This window comes from Barbus barbus (genome assembly GCF_936440315.1).
Source record: "Barbus barbus genome assembly, chromosome: 28".
In the NCBI taxonomy this organism is placed as follows: domain Eukaryota; kingdom Metazoa; phylum Chordata; class Actinopteri; order Cypriniformes; family Cyprinidae; genus Barbus; species Barbus barbus.
In genome coordinates this window covers 22801947-22821103 of record NC_136756.1, presented here as the reverse complement: position 1 = coordinate 22821103, position 19157 = coordinate 22801947, and the positions used below count along the sequence as shown (strand labels likewise).

The 19157-nt window shown below is 37.7% G+C and overlaps 1 protein-coding gene across 1 annotated transcript in view; it reads right to left on the bottom strand.

Moving 5' to 3' along the window:
* The window catches only part of LOC306848087 (cytosolic carboxypeptidase 6-like), a 330953-nt gene that overhangs the window by 28074 nt on the left and 283722 nt on the right, over nucleotides 1-19157 (bottom strand). Inside the window, exons 7-9 of the mRNA XM_079382424.1 lie at nucleotides 8386-8475; nucleotides 5897-6011; nucleotides 3137-3248 (exon numbers count right to left, since the gene is read on the bottom strand). Of these exons, the coding sequence (XP_079238550.1) occupies nucleotides 3137-3248; nucleotides 5897-6011; nucleotides 8386-8475 (317 nt within the window). The remainder of the gene's footprint in view (nucleotides 1-3136; nucleotides 3249-5896; nucleotides 6012-8385; nucleotides 8476-19157) is intronic.

Here is a 19157-nt window from a genome sequence, read left to right as displayed (position 1 = left end):
GTGGGCTGGCACAGAGATTGGCATCCCATAGCTTTGATCTGTGCTGTGTCTAACATGATTAACCATAGAGAACACAGCCAATGCCAGTCTGGCTTGAGATCTCACATGGCACGCATATTTGTATGTGTCTGTGTTTGCATTTGTGTATGTGTGAGTGCGCTTGTTTGCATTTGTATGTATTTGTCAGTATAGCTGTAAGATGCTCAGTGTGATGTTGGGGAGGGAAGTGTTTCCCCATCCTGATTTCTTCTCCTCTGTTGTGTATACTGGGATGTATTTATCAGTCAAAAACCCTCCACACCATATTGTGAACAACAACAACAAATGCACAAGTAATCCAAAACTCCATCCAAATCTAAACTGCCTCACAGACATTAGCATCTCATATAAGCTCAACTCACAATAGCATACTTCTCATTCTGCAAGTTGGGATTTCTCAAGATTATTACTTAGCGGGATGAGTCTTAAAATCAAGCATGAGAGGCATCAGAATGAATACAAAAGCCATATGATGCCCATGACAAAATTAATATTTTACTTGTGTTGCACTCCAAATAGTATGTGATAAGAAAACGAGAGTTATCCCCACAGAATATTTCCATAAAATAGATCAATATTTTTATGTAAACAGTATAGTATTTATGAAAAAAACAATTAATACATAACAATTTAGGCCCTATTTTTAATTGTAACTTTTGTAATGTACAAATTTTGGGTGTCCCCTGTCCCCCTTGCATCGATTGACATAACAAAATTGCATCAAAATGATTTCAGGAAATCTTTCAATAATATTATTCTGATTAAATTTGCATGTCTCTATACTGCATAGAAGTCACAAATATACTGTATATTTACACACAGGAGCAGATTTTATCAGGTAAACTGCTTTGGTGGAGCATAGGAAAGATTTGAGAAGCAGGTCCTTTCTAGAACATGCTTGCTCTACATTAACTGTTTGGTTCAACATTTAAATATACACTGCTACACAGCAAGCCAAAATATCAACATTGTGCTAATTTCAATGCTCGTGTGACGTCACTACTTGTGGTTCACACAGGGCTGTCAGGATTTGTGCTACACTGTCTTGAGCAACTAAACTCCAGGTGGATTGTTTCTGTAATAAGTGTACTGCAAGTCACTTTGGATAAAAGCATCAGCTTAATGACTAATTACATACAAGGGAAATAACATTTTCCTGGTTATGTTCCCTCGGTGACCCCTCTAAGTGATAGGTGAACTTCTGACTTCATGTGCTTAAACTGGCAACTACTCAAACGTATCGTGAGCTTGTTATTAGCAACAACTACACAAAAAAAGAGAAAGGGGCACTATGATTTCCCAAACCCCACTAAATCTCTTTAAAAGGACAGAAGGGAATGAAACAAGGACACAAAGTGAGGGATCCAGAGAGAGCTATGAAATGTTTACCTCTCCCCAGAGTCCCTCTCTCCTGCCTACACACACTCTTTCCTCATAAAACCAGCATCTTACACATCTGTCTAAAATAAAATAATATTTTATAATGTTACAAAAGATTTCTATAACAAATAAATGTTGTTCTTTTGAATCCTGAAAAAGTATCACAGTTTCCACAAAAAAATAAGCAGCACAACTGTTTTTATCATTTATAATAAGACATTCTTGAGCATCAAATTAACATATGTTACCCTGGACCACAAAGCTAGTCATAATTTTTTTAATTGAAATGTATACATAATCTGAAAGCTGAATAAATAAGCTTTCCATTTATGTATGGTTTGTTAGGACAATATTTGGCCGAGATACAACTATTTAAAAATCTAGAAACTGAGGGTGCAGAAATATCAATTTGTCCAAATAATGTTTTATCAATGCATATTACAAATCAAAAATTAAGTTTTGATATATTTACAGTAGGAAATTAACAAAATATCTTCATAGAACATGATCTTTACTTAATATCCTGATTTTTGTCATAAAATAATTTTTTTTATAATTTTGACCCATACAATATATTTTTGTCCATTGCTGTAAATATACCTGTGATAAGACTGGTTTTGTGGTCCAGGGTCACATCTTAGAATGATTTCTTTAAAAATATACATATTAAAACACAAAACACACAAAAAATATAGAAATATAAATTGTAATAATATTACTGTTTTTACATATATTTTTGATCAAATAAATGTAGCATTGGTGAGCATAATTGTATTTTTTATGTAATGACAGACTTCAACCTGTTGAAGCATTTTCAGACGGATTTCCCGAACACTTCATGTTTGCTACTGGTCGATTAAACCGATGCTTTTCTGTTAAGGTGACTGGGGTGCTCAATCAAACAAAGCAATCAAGTAAGAGTTGTAAAGCTGCTTGTTTGGATCCATTTAGGACCCATGGAAAGTGTGCGACTACGTTACTATGAAACGTTCCTCACATCTAATCTCACGATGTAATGAAGCATACGTGTGTGTGTGTTTGTCGGGATGTGAGGGACATGAGCAGATCACTCTGCCGTGAAGCAACACATTGATCAGTGTGTCAGGCCTGGGGGAAAGGTTAAGCCGCGTGGCGCTGCCCTCTGCTCCTGAGTGTGCCTGCCGGTCTTATCAGGATGTGAAAGAGCAGGAAAGGGCAGATGATTCCCAGGACAGCATCTGACCTTCACTAATCCAACAACCTCACTCCTCTGCTATAATTAACATAAAGGAAGTTGAGGCAGCGCTTTCTCAAACAAAAGAGAAGATGAGCGAGAGTGTGTATAGGAGACTCACCTGGGCAGAGGTAGTGCAAACACTCACATAGATACACTCATTGAGAAAAATGCTGAGTTGTAGCTGCTTTGAATAGTACATTGGTTCCTATATGCTGAGCCAGGCTGTTATACATACTATATATAACCTTGTGTTTCAAAGACAGTGTGCAAGTGTGTGTTTTTATTAAAGCTCAATGTTAAAATACTTTCTCCTAACACTTTAATATATAGAGACAATTAGAATTAGAAGTGCACCATTTGGCTATTTTTCCCCAAAATATAATACACTGCATTTCACTGGTGCACTGAAACATTAGACGGTCTGTTAGAACAGCCAAAGGAACTGTCAATGGAATATTGTTTTCCACCAAAAAATGACTGCTTTACTATAAGGATACTCACTGGGTCTTGGTTCATTTGGACAATGAGTTGTTTGACGGCATGTAGAGTGGGATGGGCCCAAGGGGAAGGGTCCTGCCAATGACGGTTCAGATCGAAGCCCATTAGAGAACACCTAAAATAAATGCAAACAAATCAACAATTCAACTCAATAAAACAATGACAAAACACCAATACTTTTTTGGAAGACCTCACAGAGCGCAAAAAGCTGTGCAAAGTGATAATATCACAGTGAATATGAGCATATTTGATGTTTAATAGGTAACTATTAGGAGACTTTGGACCGATGAGATTCCATGTGGGCGGGGCTGTGGAACCCACAAGTTTTCATGTTATTTCCTACTGGGGTTAAACATCACAGGTAAGCTCAAAGTGAAATCCACACACATTCTGTGGTCAGAACTGTAGAAAAATCACACACACTTTACATGTCCACTTGTGCGGAGCGAGCAGAGAGAGATGAGCAGCAGACTCATGCAGGGCATTGTGGGATTGACAGTAGAGAGGTGTACGCATCGAAAAGTTGTGACATATTCAACATTATGCAAATGAGAGGTGAAAAACATCAAATGACTGAGGATGAACGCTGTGGTGTCTGTCATAAACATTTCAAAATCAGCAGATTTGCATTCATTAGAGTTTCTGGTTTTAATGACTTTGATTCAGAATTAAAAGTTTACACAATTTCATTGTGGCTATACTATAATAATTTATATGTAATACTTTAATAAACATATTTTGAAGGAAGAGTACTCACCCTCAGGCCATCCAAGAAGCAGATGAGTTTGTTTGTTCATTGGAACAGATTTGGAATTCCATTCCTTTCTCACCAAATGGATCCACTACAGTGAATGGGTGCCGTCAGAATGAGAGTTCAAACAGCTGATTAAAGCATCACAATAATCCACACAAGTCCTGTCAATCAGTTAACATTTTATGAAATAAAAAGCTACTTTACATGTTTGTAAGAAAAAAAATAATCCATCAGGTGTTTTAAACTTAAACCTCTGCTTCTGGACAAAAATGCAAATCCACAATCCATTGTAATGTTTTTATCGGCTGTTTGAACTCTCATTCTGACGGCACCCATTCACTGCAGAGGATCCATTGGTGAGCAAGTGATGTAATGGTAAATTTCTCCAAATCTGATGAAAACATCGTGGATGACCTGAGGATAAGTACATTTTCAGCAGATTTCCATTTTTGGGTGACAACAATCCCACTCTACATTTACAGACAAAAGTGGCGTCTGGTGTTTTTTGGGCAATATTAGGAGTTTTCTGCTTCCACACCATTGGACATGTACAGGTCTCTGTTTGTTATTTTCCTTTCCCCAAGGCAGTGGACCGATATGGGGAATGGACAGATGCCTGAGTCCCTGCTGCTGTCCAGCTGAGACTCTGTGACTGTGACTTTGAGCTGAACCTGTAGTCAATGCTGCTGCTCTCAGAACAACACTAGTCCCCAGTCAGCAAGGATTGATCTCATGTCCCCTACTGCATCTGCTTTCTCTCTCTCTCGACCAAAAAACTACTGATTCAGCACAGAGGGAGATCTGATGGATCTCTAATTATGGACCTCAATGGCTCTCGTTGAGGCAGCATCGGTTAAAGTTGCCGTCGAGAGCACCTTTAAGGGTCAGTGGTGGCATATGTCGTATGTCAGCCCTGTCACCACCATTGAACCATTGATTCGCCTCTGCAGCCCTGCAGTTCATAAGAGCCGTCACAAGGTGGCAGCCACTGACGCAGTTTCTGCAGGCCTATGGGAAAACACAACGAGCCACTGATACAGTATATTCAGAATGATTGCCACCATTATATAAAAGCCAATAATGGGATTAGGAGTGAAGACAACACCTGCTGTGCATGACCAACTGCAGCCCTAATGTATAGAGGGCACTGCACACACACACACACACACACACACACACACACAGTTGTATTACTTTCACTTCACTGGTGTGAAATATCTCATATGATATCTCATAATATCTCATATAATGAATATGATGACATAATATAATTATATTATTATTATTATAAATACATACATGACTATTCTAAAGTTTATGGTCTGTAAGATTTGTGTGTTTTTAAATAATACATTTCTCATGCTCATCAAGGCTGCATTTATTTGATAACAAATACAGTAGAAACAGTGAAATATTATTATAATTTTATATAAATGTTTTCTGTTAAAATATGTTTTTACATGCAATTTATTACTGTAATGTCAAAGCTGAATTTTCAGCAGCCATTACTTCAGCATCACATGATCCTTCAGAAATCATTCTAATATGCTGATTTGGTGATTAGGAAGCATTTATTATTATTATTATTATCATCAATGTTGAAAACAGCTGTGCTGCTTTATATTTTTGTGGAAACCATGATACATTTTTTCAGGCTTCGGTGGTGAATAGAAAGTTTAAAAAGAACAGCATTTATTTGAAGTAGATTTTTTTGTCGCAAGGTAAGTATTTTACTGATAACTTTGAATTGCATTTTTGCTGAATAAAAGTAAATTAAAATTAATAAAAGTGATAAAGAAAACTTACTGACCTATACATATAGTTTAAATTATGACATTAAAAAAAAAAATAAATAATTAAATAACATTTATAAATCTAATAGAAAATCTGTATTACATTCAAATGACTATGTGATACTGGAAACTAATATATGCATGTTGCAATAAAAAATAGATTGTAAATATAATATAATTTAAAATATTATATCATGTGTGATCGTTTCAGCTGACCTGTAGTTTCCCAAGTACACGCCGTCAGGGTTGAGCATGGGAACGATCTTAAAGATCACATGATCACGCAGGACCTGAGCGATGGGATGCTGGCTGACCAGAAAGTCAATGAAACCTGCAGGAAAGACAAATACATATACATGAAGTATAAAACTCGACACGCAAAATAAGTTCATCATATCAAATTGAGTTTAAAAGACAAAATAATAATGGTATTAAAACATCAGCGAAGGATATCAAAGTCACACATCAATCTATACAACTGAAAAAGACCAGACAACAGAATGAAAGAGAGAGATTTATACATCTGAGAATCAAAGACCATACTAATTAGAGCAACAAAATGAGAAAGAGACACAGACAGAGGACAGACAGAAAGAATGGCAGAGAGTGAGGCATGTCGATAGTGGCGGTCACCAGTTGTCCTTCCATTTGCCCTGTACTGAGAGCGAATAATTGACAGGTAAACAAGAAACACAGAAAGAGAGAGCAGGAGTGTGTGTGTGAGAGAGGGCAGACCCCATCTCATTCCCCCATCTTCCTCAACCCCTCACCCACTCTGTCCTGCTCATTAGTGCTAATGGAGGCATAACAAGCTCTCTAATTGAGTCAATGTGGCACAGAGGCAGGCCACGCTGCTATGCTATCTAATTGCTTGAAGTTCCTATATTTATTCATGCATATCCGCATGTGTGTGTGTTATTAAGGTGGCAGGGCAGGTGACTTTGACGCTTCGTACTGACCGAACTTCAGTTAAGCGTAAAAGCCCTCTTAAGAATTACAACAAGGCCGAACTCAATAATTATCTGCATGAAGATTTAGGCTGAGACGAACCACTATTAATCACATCAAATGACAGTCCTAAATCATTCGGATGCACAAAGAAGTTATAGACTGACTGTTTTGTTTTCAGTGGCAAATTATAATGCAGGATGACAGACGGCAGAAGTCATGTAGTCATTTCACTTCCATGAAATATTTTGAGACAGGGGTCTTCAAACTTTTTCAGCTCAAGGGCCCTAAAATAACCTGTGTATGGTACATTATTAATATATATATATATACATACTTTGATTTTAAAGACATGTCATGACTATTCTATATATACACACAGGTAAAAATACTGTGCACTACTGTTTAAAGGTTTAGGGTCAGTATTTGTTTTTAATTAACATAGCACGGATGCATCAAAAGTAACAGCAAAGTCATTTATAATATTACAAAACATTTCTATTTAAAATAATTGCTGTTCTTTTGAAAAATTTTACCATTGTTTTCACACACACACAAAAAAGATATTAAGCAGAACAAAAGTTAACACTGAGAATAATAAGAAATGTTTTTTAAGCACCTAATTAGAATATCAGAATGATTTATGAAGGATCATGTGACACAGACTGGATTAATGGCTGCTGAAAATTCAGCTTTACCATCATAGTGTCACGTTCCACTCAGGAGAAGGGAATCGCGGAGGCAAGGATGTTCTTCCAACGTGAGCTTTATTAGCATGAACCCAAGAAACATGTCGAAACACTGAATGACAATATAAGACGGAACACAGGGGCAAGGAAACAAAGGGCTTATACACTCAGGGAAATCAACAGGGAAGAACGGAAACAGGTGCAGGGCAATTAAACAGGGTTTGGGACAAATTAGCTAATCAACAAAGGAACGAGGATGGCCAAATTGGGACACGAGAGGAGGGGAAACACAAGACAAGGACTGACACATAGGAATAAAGTGCATTTTAAATAAAAATAAAAATAAATAGAAAACATTTTTTTTCAAGAAATTATGAGTGGTCATGAGTAAAAGTCATTACCATGTTGTTTCCAGGGTGTTGCTTTAGTTTTGTTGATACTGATAATTGATAATATATTTTTGTATTTTCATTTCAGTTTGAGATTCTATTAGAGCTGAAACAAAAACTAGCAGACCTCCTTCAGTACCGCAGCATACTTTCTGTTGAAGACCCCCATTTTAGGGGGCAAAGGTAGCCGATAATGATTTTACATCAAGCTTTGGAAACATAATCCACCTGTTAAAAGACTGCATTGTATCATGATTTGTCAAGGACAAAGTGAAAGCAGACTTCTTCTATAGAATTGATGTTATTGATGGTATTGCCTTTGAAATCTGGGCATTTTGTCAGACTGTTGTGTCAGCAAGTGTTGTGCTCTGTGACAGGTAAGGTCTCTGCATCTACGGCTTTAAACAGATTTAGGAGTGATGCTGAGAAGGTGAGCTGACACTTCCTCTAATCTGCCATGCACTCACTGACCTCCTGTTTTTCCGCTCATCCGCTGACCTTCACTCACAGCGGAGCCCAGAACTTAAAGTACAAAAGAAAAGCGTTCTGTTGAAACGCAGAGGCCCAGCGAGGCCAACCATCCTTAACGTTGGTCAGTGTTTTGTATTTCAGCAGATTACAGGATCTCAGGACATCATCGGGCTGCGTATGTGTGTGTTGAGACGAGACAAGGTCTTACCCTGACAGATGAAGGAAGCAGGTGATTCTCCAGGGTGAACACGGGCTGTGAGAAACACCACCCGCTTTTCTCGCTCTTGGTTCAGATGGGCTGAAACACACACACAAACGCAGAAAGGTTAGTCTCAGCAGGTAGGGGTCTTGGCAGGACAATGTATGTGTGGTCAGGAGCCATATGTCTGGGCCCTGGAGTTTTAGACTTCAGACATGCAGCAGGAAACCCAGTATGACAGGACAGGAGTGATAGGAAATGTCAGAGCTAATGAAGACTCCACAGGAGGACTAAACACAATGAGCTACTGATCGCAAGAGCAGGAGAAAAACATCTTGTGGCTGGCGAATGTACATGGATCCTCAAGCGCCTATATCTTTTCAATTAAGACTTTAACTACACCAATCTAATATTAAATTATTAAAAGCGCCCACCCCGAAGTCTCTACGATGAGGTCTAATGTTCTAGACCTCTTTCAACATACGTTTATTGGATTTTTTCAGTTTTGTTGGACTGCTTAGAAAATGAATAAGCATTGCTCTTTTCGATAAGCTTCATCATTTGAAGCATATAAAAACAGTGTGGTATGACTTGTGCACCAAATTTGCTCAATAAAGATGCTTTCCTTAGCATGTACCGCTAATTAGCATTTAAATAAGACAATATGTACTCAGTATTTACTAAAAGAAGAAGTTTATTATCCATCCCCATCCACATTTATGTAAATTAAGCTGCAAAAATGGGTCATTCAGAAACAGTCATTAAAAGTTATTAAAGACAGTAAGAAATATACCAGTATGTAGAGGTTGGCCAATCATAACAGAGGTCATTTATATATAGAAAGCTTAAAGTTATAGCAAATAGCCTGTTTAATTCAAAGGGTCAGGGATAGGGGTAAAGCGTTCATGTAAAACTAAACTGTTTGGTTTACAAAAACCTGAAAAACCTTATAAGCAGGCTTTAGTGAATACATTAAAAGCTACTTTTTTCACCCCTTTTAGATTTTCTGGCATATAGAAATGTTAAGCTCACTGCATTTAAATAGGCTAAAGGCAGCGGCTATTTGCACTAAGTACAAATAGCAATAGATGTTATTTACACTCAGTGTAAATAGCAAAAAGTGCAAATAGCATTTGTTTTTAGTGATAGATACTATTTACACTGCAAATAGCAAGCTTTTCTTCTACTTATACTTCTTATTGCAAATAGTGGCAATTATCTGCACCTTAGTATTGTATTACATTATAAAACAGTACGCAATAATAACGTATTGAGTGCAAATTATAGTTTTAATTCAAATTATTAAATGGATGCCACCTTATTGGGACAATAAAGCCCTCCCTACACCTACCCTACCCGATACTTTTATTTTCAACTTATTGATTATTTCCTTAATTTTTATTGAAAATAAATGCCTTTCTGATGCGATATGAGATTTGAAAAGGGAGAAAAAAGTTCGGCAAAAGGCGGACTCAAACTCGAGTCGATCGATCGTGTCAAAAAGTATACGCCTCACCATCTATGCCACTGAAACCAATGGTGAAGTAGCATCTTTTTTTGTGTTAACTAACCCAATCACACATTAGTGGGTGGAGTTAGTGTAAATATCTTATGCCAACAAAGCGACTATTTGCACTTAGTGTAAATAGACACTCCATTAAATAAATTCAATGCTGTATAGAATAGTACAGAATAAAATAATTGCTTTGTATAATAAATAAAATGAATCTGATGATTCCCAGCCAGTATTTAGAAAGTACAACAAAACCTATGTTTTAAAACTTATGTCAATTTTTGCTGAATTCCATTAATTAATATAAATATCAATGTCAACAACAACAACACCACTAATAATAATAAGACTTTAACAAAAATGATAAAATGCTACAACACTATATGAACCTTTTAAAAGTTATAGCCCTTTCTTAGTTTTTGGTAGATAGGATTTTAAGGTTACTGTGTTTTTAAATTAATTCCATGTTAGGTACTTCATCATGGATGCAATAATAACTCCTAGATCTGTTTCCAGAAATTTCGTCCTCTTCTCCTCTTTTACAATCTCCAAAATGATACAGAGAGGAATTTAATGCAGCGTAAATCAAATCAGTCCCTCTTTGTGAGGGATGCCAGTTGGGAATGGAATGGGAATACCATTCAAGTTAATGAAAAGAAAGGCTGGACGAATGCGAAAGGACTGCCAACAAAAGCTCCTCTTTAAAAGTCTGATGCGCTTCCAGGCAGAGAAGCGAGCACATTTTAGTCTCAGAGCACTCTGTTCCTTAAGGCTGGACGCTACATGAACGTGCACGATGGGGAATTCGTTCGGCCTTCACGGTTTTCTCTTATCGGTTTGTGCCGTGGGTTGTCCAAACAGGTAAGTCAGGAAGAACTACTTCTAGCAAGAAAATCACATAATGACCAATAATTTACACCTGTAGGGAGATAGAAGCACAAGGACGCACACACACTTGCAGTATATAAGGCCACTGTTATCACTTTCTATTAGCAGGTACATAGATAAAACCCAGAGCTTTTAAAGAACAGACACTGATGACTAAAAATGCTAAATTGGTCTTTGAATTAATATGTATGATTCTATTCAATCCAGAAGTAATGCATCGAGATGAAAAATGAACATGCGCTGTCTTACGTGTGTTTGTGTCAGGAGTATCACAAAATTAATAAGGCACAAACGCACATGCGTACTGATGCCTCAGCAGTCTGAGGAATAACAGAACACAGGTCAATCCTCAAAGATATCTTCCTCACTTCCAGACTTGACCACGAATGAAACATTAAAATATCCAAATGCATTATTCAGCAGGCTCCTTGAATATTATATCCATCCATCACTAGCTGTAAAGACAAGCATGGCCTAATACATTATGTCTATGGTGACTCGGGCTCCCGTGGGGCTGTATTTAAGTCTGTAAAGGATTGTGAAGGCTGAAGGGAAATGATTAGGACTGTACCTGAGATCATTTTGCCAGTTTTGCTCTTAAAGCAGTTAAAGGAAGCCTGTCGTCTCAAAGGTGGCTTTTAATAGTAGTAAGAGGGATTGGATTTATAAAAGTCTACTGTGGTAACAACAGCTTCTGCCAAAGTACAGTTATTGCTACTACAAGAAAAATGTGGTAAATTCACCACCACTTTCATCATAAAAAAAGAAAAAATGCTAGATTGTTCCAGTCCTAAATGCTGACTGGTCAATAAAGTGTTCCAGGTAGATACAGTATTGCACAATATCTCTGCACACCAACATAGTGTTTTCAAATTTTTGGATGCCACAGGCCCCAAAACATGATTACAAAGGACCCCTTCCTAAAATTCAAAGGGTGACTTCATATTATAAAATAAAGACCCACTTTATACTATAAAAAATTTCTAAATAATAAATGGCAAAATTGTATTATCTGGAAAATGTCAAAAGTGTATTTCGTTTCTCCTAAGCTGAATGAAACAGTAATTATTATTTTTCTTTTTGTACAATAATTATTTATTATCATCTTTCTCTAAACTCCTCACTGGCCCCAGCACTCCCTTGTCCCCTGCCATGTTGTTTTAATTTTAATTTGCCTAAACATATTGTTTCAATAATATTTAATTTACTACTACTACCACAATTACTAATATTTACCATCATGGTCACACTTTTAAGGTCCAATTCTCGCTATTAACAAACAATTAACTATGACTTTTTCCTCTAAAAACTGTTGTTAAGTTTAGGTTTTGTGTAGGATTAGGGATGTAGAATATGGTCACAGAATAAATGCTTCATAAGTTCTAATAAACAGCTAATATGTGACCCTGGACCACAAAACCAGTCTTAAGTCGCTGGGGAATATTTGTAGCAATAGCCAAAAATACATTGTATTGGCTTTTATGCCAAAAATCATTAGCATATTAAGTAAAGACCATGTTCCATGAAGATATTTTGTAAATTTCCTACTGTGAATATATCAAAACTTCATTTTTGATTAGTAATATGAATTGCTAAGACCACTTTAAAGGCGATTTTCTCAATATTTAGATTTTTTTGCAACCTCATATTCCAGATTTTCTAATAGTTGTATCTCAGCCAAATATTGTCCTATCCTAACAAACCATATATCAATGGAAATATTATTTATTCAGCTTTCAGATGATGTATAAATGTCAATTTCGAAAAACTGACACTTAAGACTGGTTTTGTGGTCCAGGGTCATACATGTTAATAATAGGTGCTAATAATTTATAATGCTAATAAAAAACTAGTTAATAGTGAGAACTGGTCCCTATACCAAATATTTTTATATAATGTAACATAGTACTTTTATATGTATTATTTTAGAATATTATTCTAAAATAATTTAACATACTGTTATATTATTATATTAAAGTAGTATTAATATACACACAACTATTTATAGTTATAGTTGTAACAATGCTGGTGGAAACTATGGCCTCTATAGTACACTTTTGTAAGGGTAGTTTCCATCCTTTTCATAGTCACTACACAGGGTGTAGCAGAAAACCCCACTGTAGTGAACAGATGATTATCTGTCATGTAAAGCAACTGTTACCACATGGATGCACGCACGCATGCGCGCACGCACATACACCTCGCCTTCCCATGAGACTGCCTTGTCTTGTACGGCCGGTCAATAATATATCATGGCCTCTCTCGCTGTGTCCTAAACGACTCCGGTGATCGTTGAGCTCATTGCTATGTGCACAAGCCTAATATCTTATTGATCTCATCTGGGTTTGTGCTGAGCTGCAGGAAATGCTGATTGCCGCTATGCTACGTTCATCCATATATATTCTAATCTGCATCCTGGGGGCCTGAAAACACTTCAGCATGGGCTGCAATCATAAAACATTCGTCGAATTTTACAGGAAAATTTCTCTCGCTGCCTCTCTCCCCCTCTCTGTCCTTCACAGAGATGGATGGCTTTGCCATTCAGAAGTCTCAGTGGAAAGGCTCGGGCGTTTGCTGGAAATGTGAGCGTTTGCGTTTCAGCAGGCGCCGGGTGTGCGGCTCCATCAGTTATAAATCCCACCTCGGGCCCGACCTGCCGCAAACAAGCCAGCGGATGTAAAACAGTGCAGCAGCCTGGAGGCAAACGCTACACTTAGACGTGCGGGACAGATGGGGCCTTGTGTTTACATTGCGCAGTGCCTATAGACCTCCCTCCCCATTAAAGCGAACAGCCCAGAAACATTCATTACGAGTCACTTGCAGCCATTCCATACGGTTCTTTTCGGAATTAATACTCTGTAAGATGTATTTTTAATGTTCATTTGCGTCAGTGTTTTTATCAGCGTTTTCCAGAGGGCCTGCAGCTTAGCAGAGAGCAAACGTTTATCTTTATGTTGAGAACTGCTGCGTGAGCTCTCTTTCTTTTCATTTCTCTTGCTCTCAAAACACAACACATGTCGGACTTGGAGTCCTTTGACCTGCAGGTGGTGCTAAAGATCAACAACAGGCATCCAATTCACCACCTCAAACCCTGCAGAAAAGGCAGAAAAAAACTCTTATGAAACGAGACAAATGTGCGTTAGCAATCGGCAAAGTTTTTTCTCCTGCCCATTTCGCTGCATCAGTGCTTTTCTTACACTCTGTTTTCCTTTGACATCCGTCAGGCATCCTGATGCCTTAATGTATGAACGTTACCTTGACCGATTTCATAACCTCGCCTCTCCCGTTTACCTATAAGAACCTGCTGGGACATAAACAAGCACTCTCTCCTATAGATGAGACACGTTCCCAATTAGACCATAAAGCACCAGCAATGGGCTGACTCTTTTAAAAGGACTCCACAGGCCTGCTCTATATCTCCTTTAATGGTGCTGCCGGCTTGGTAGCAATGGGAATCCCTCATCTCAAAGAAGATCCCACCACTCCAAATCATACGAAAGGTCAACAGCCCTGTTCGGCTCCTTCTACTGCTCCTCACTTCTATTAGAAAAGGAATGAAAGGCGGAGTGGAAAACAAGAGTGAGACGGGGGAGAAATTTTATGTTGACAACCTTGGCTGAGACAACCACCTCAGCATATTTCTCACCTGAAAGCACAAGTCCCCACGTTACCGCCCGACGCGAGGAAATAAAAAATTAAACGCAAGTGTATTATGATCAGGTGTGATAAATATGTAAATGGCGTCAAAAGAAGAGAAGTGTCTTTGACAAAAAGTGAAAAATCTAATGGATTTTGAAGGTTATGCAGATTGTGCAGTTCGGCTTTTCTCCTGCGGTCGACGTGCCACTTTTAATGCAAGCTGATAAGACATGAAAAGGGCCCTGACGTAACACAATTACCTGGGATCTTTAAGAGAGCTGGAACCCGAGCAGATCAAATTCAGCAGAAATGGCAGCTTCGCTCTGTTCAAGACGAGCCGAGTAAGTTTCATCACGCCGGCCTGAGATAGATGACTCAAACATGACAGGCTGCATTTATTTCTGCTGTGTCCTTTCTGTTGGGTCAGGCGATGCAGAGTCCAGATCTACTGCTCAATAACCACATGCCCTCCATCATTATTAGCATTACTATAATGACATGCAGAAACGCACAGTGGGGTCTGAAAGTCTGAAAACACCAGAGAAAATGTTCTCTAATTTAATACAATGTCTGTCATACTACCATAGTTTTCTGGACATGATGGCGCTATGGTAAAATTATGCTTTTTGGATATGAACATCATACTTTCTATGATACATTTCCTAAATAAAAGAGTGTACCATGCTTATATATATATATATATATATATATAAGTATGTGTGTGTGTGTGTGTGTGTATTTATATATATGTGTGTGAGTGTGTATATACACATACACACACACATATACATACATACATACATACATACATACACACACACACACACAGATAGCTAGACAGATTGATAGACAGACAGTCTATATAATTCTCTTTCTCTGTCACTATCACTGCACCATATTACCCAGTCACAGTACTTTTCTGTAATAACAGATACAGTAAATTAATATATATGCCATAAAAATATAGCAAATTATTTTTATGGCTGCCAAAAGAGTGTTTATGTCTCATTAGTGGTGGGAGGAATACACAGTCTTGGTTTTGTGCCCTCTAACCTCCACCCCAGGAGGACGAGGGCCTTCTTCCTCCAAAAGCATTCAGTTATTCTGAACGGCACCCGGCACCTTCACGCTGGAGTGAATTAGCATCAGTTTGCAGCAGCAGTGGAATGACACGCTCGCCTGTGTGTGCGCCATATCAGCCGACACGGACTAGCTGTAAATTGTCAGTAGTGTTAAATTTATACAGGGCGCAGGCTGCTGTATAGGGTGCTGGAGCCGAACAGTCATCAACCTCCCTCTTTCTCTCACTCCCATCTCACTTTATTCTTCAAGGACAGGGCTTTAAAAGAAATAGAGCTTTACGCCTGTGGATTCCTGCCTGTGTACAGGTCAGGTGGAAGCAGAACAGGCAGTATGCACCATTTTTTAACCCCAGGGCTCCTCAATGTTGCTCTCTCACCTCAAAGCATCAGACTAGCTCTTCAATCTCAGATATGATTCTATTCAAACACCGCCTCTCTGAAAGAAACCCTTTGAATACATCCATCTCATTCTTTTACATCACATTTATCGCCAGTAGTTGGCCAGATCGGGGCTACCACAAAGCCGGACTGTGAAAGGACCGTGTCTGAGTCAAAGTCGAGGGGATAACAGAGGTCAGTCCAGAGGAGAAAGGGAAGAGAAAGTGCGTGCCCGGGTCAACAACCCACTATACGTGATCCTAAGTCAGATCTCCGCCTGTAAGTGGAAGCTGAAGTGAGCAATCAAGGGCCAGAGAGATTTTGGTTCCCACATTGCACTGTAAGAAGCGAGTCACTCCAGAGGATTACAATGGCATGTTATGACACTGGTATCAGACGAAGCTGAAGAGAGATGGAGAGACAGCAAAACTCAGCATGTAAATACAACTCTGAACCCTCTTAAGCCTCGTAGATGGTCCAGAGGGATAAAAGCACTGAGCGCGGGGTGATTAGAGATCGATTTAGCGCAATCAAGAACCCCCTCTCTCACTCACACTCATCTCCGTGAAATGGAGAGATCTCTGTTCTCGACAATTTCACAACAATTGAGGTTGAGAGAGGTGGAGGAAGTGTCAGTCGAAAGGCTAGAAAGAGACAAAGAAAGAGAATCGTGCAGCGAGAGATAGAAAAATAGTCATTTAGTGGGTGGTCATTGCTCGTTGCTTGTTTTAGTCAAACAAAGAACTTGAGAAGATTTGTGTAGTGGAAGCCGCTACTAATTAGGTTAAAAAGGAAAGGTCGACCTGTGATCCAGCCCCTCTGGCAGAGATGGAGGACTTTGAGAATGAGTCATTCAAAATATTGAACACTAAAATGTATGAATGTCATTGCATTGACATAAACCAGGTTTAATAGGTTTTAAATGACAAAAATTTGTCATTTAAACTCATTCAAACTCTCCTCTATGTGCACTATGGACACTTTACACTATGGACACTCACACTTTACACTATGTGCACTATGGACACTTACACTTTACACTATGTGCACTATGGACACTCACACTCTACACTAGGTGCACTATGGACACTTACACTTTACACTATGTGCACTATGGACACTCACACTCTACACTAGGTGCACTATGGACACTTACACACACTGCTGCATGTGCACAATCTCACAAAAAACTCAGCAATATATGTATGTTATGTTTACATGCTCTTGCACTACAAATCATCCTGCACTGTTCCCCAACCAGCTGCTGACTCAAATGTCTCTCTTTGCACATGTACAGTTTGTATTTTTCGTCTTCTATTTTTTAGTTTGTATAGGATAATATTTATGTGAAGCATTCGTATAGTTGTATTTTTTATCCTTTATTCTTTTAGTTTGTATAGGGTAAATACTTATATATAGTATACTTATAGTTAAATCTGTTAGTAGTGTATAGGTTTATAGTGTTTTTTCTTACTTCATTGTTGTATGTCTGTATTTATGTAGCACCGTGGTCCTGCGAGACACGACATTTCGTTCCACTGCATGTCCCCACATGTAGCGGAATGACAATAAAGCTCAACTTGAACTTGAACTTGAAAACACTGTGTATACTACTCAAAATGAAGAGAAAAAGGACATTTTGCTGTTAAAGTGAACTATCAGTGCCATGGTTGTGCAAATTCAGAGCAGAAGAATTCCCTTTAAGTCCCTGAGTATAATTTGGGAGGGTTTGAATCGACAGGCCAGGAGGTGGAAATTTACAGAATAAATACACATTTCATCCACACTTGATTTTAAGGTCCAATTCTTGCCATTAACAAACCATTAACCACAACTTTTGCCTCAAACTCATAATTTGATATTCATTAATAGTTAGTATTGGTAGTTGTTGAGTTTAGGTATTTGGTAGTATTATGGATGTAGAATATGGTAATGCAAAATATGTGCTTTATAAAGTACTAATAAACGGTCAATATGTTAATAATATGCATGCTAATAAGCAACTATATTGAGAAGTCATTCCTGTTTTACCTGTCTGATTATCTATCTGTCTATCATTACCTTTACCTGTAAGGCAAACCTTCAGTTTTCCGTTCTTTAAATATTTTTGAGTATAAATATTTAATTCTTCGCATGAAATTCAAAGTACTGTAATTTTGCATCCTTTTTATTCAAACACACTGGGTTAGCTAAAAGCAGTTTAACATTTTGGTTTGATATTCTATCTAATGCATTTACATTCAATTTAAGCAAGGCTTAAGTATCTAAATATGTTTTGGGGCCTCTATATATGGAACTACATAATATGCACAGAAACTGACTTTATGACTGTGGCTAAAAAAATGTCCTTTGGCATCAATTGACAAATCCAATACCATCTTTCCATCCTTTTAACATATGCGCTTTCACAGATGACAGACCATGTGAAATTGGGACTTGAAAAAAGAAAGAAGAAAGAAAACAGCAAACAGCGAGCTGCCTCTTGACATTAAGGAGAATAACAAGAGAGAAAGAGGGAGACAGACATACAGAGAGGGAGAAATCTGTCATGCTTAAAGCCCTTTTGCCAAATTGCTCGCCCTCGATTTGGCAGCATTGGTCATAGTCTCCCTCCGCTCTCCCTGACTCCTGCCTCGTCCCTTCAAAACAGAAAAAAAAGGTGGAGAGAGAAGAAAGAAGATATGCTGGTCTGTGCTCTGAACGACAGGGAATCAGAGAGAGGCAATAATGGGTTTTTTTGAAGAATGCACGACTGAACTTTATGGCTGCCTTGCTTGAAAGGACGAGTTACAAACAAGAAGAAAAAAGCAGTGGTGATTTCTTTGGGATATGCCCCTAGCTGTGCCGGTCATTACTCTAGTTTACTCCACAAAATGCCCACATTTTCACCATAAAGTCTACTGTAAAAATTACAGGGATGGGAATCATAAATATTTTTAAAATTCTGATGCAAACTCCTCTTAATGATTCCAGTTCCTTAACGATTCCAAGAATGATTCTTTTAGTAGATTGAAAAAAATATATATATTATTTTTAAACTTTACAATGCGATTATTATTTGTATTATTAGCATTGAATAATATTCTAAACAGAACTATCATCTTAATGATTCCTCAATAATTCCAATAATGATTCTTTTAGTGCTTAAAAAAATTATTATATATATATATATATATATATATATATATATATATATATATATATATATATATATATAGTATTAAATATTACTATTAAATGCAACAGTTAATATAATAATAATAATAATAATTATTGTTGTT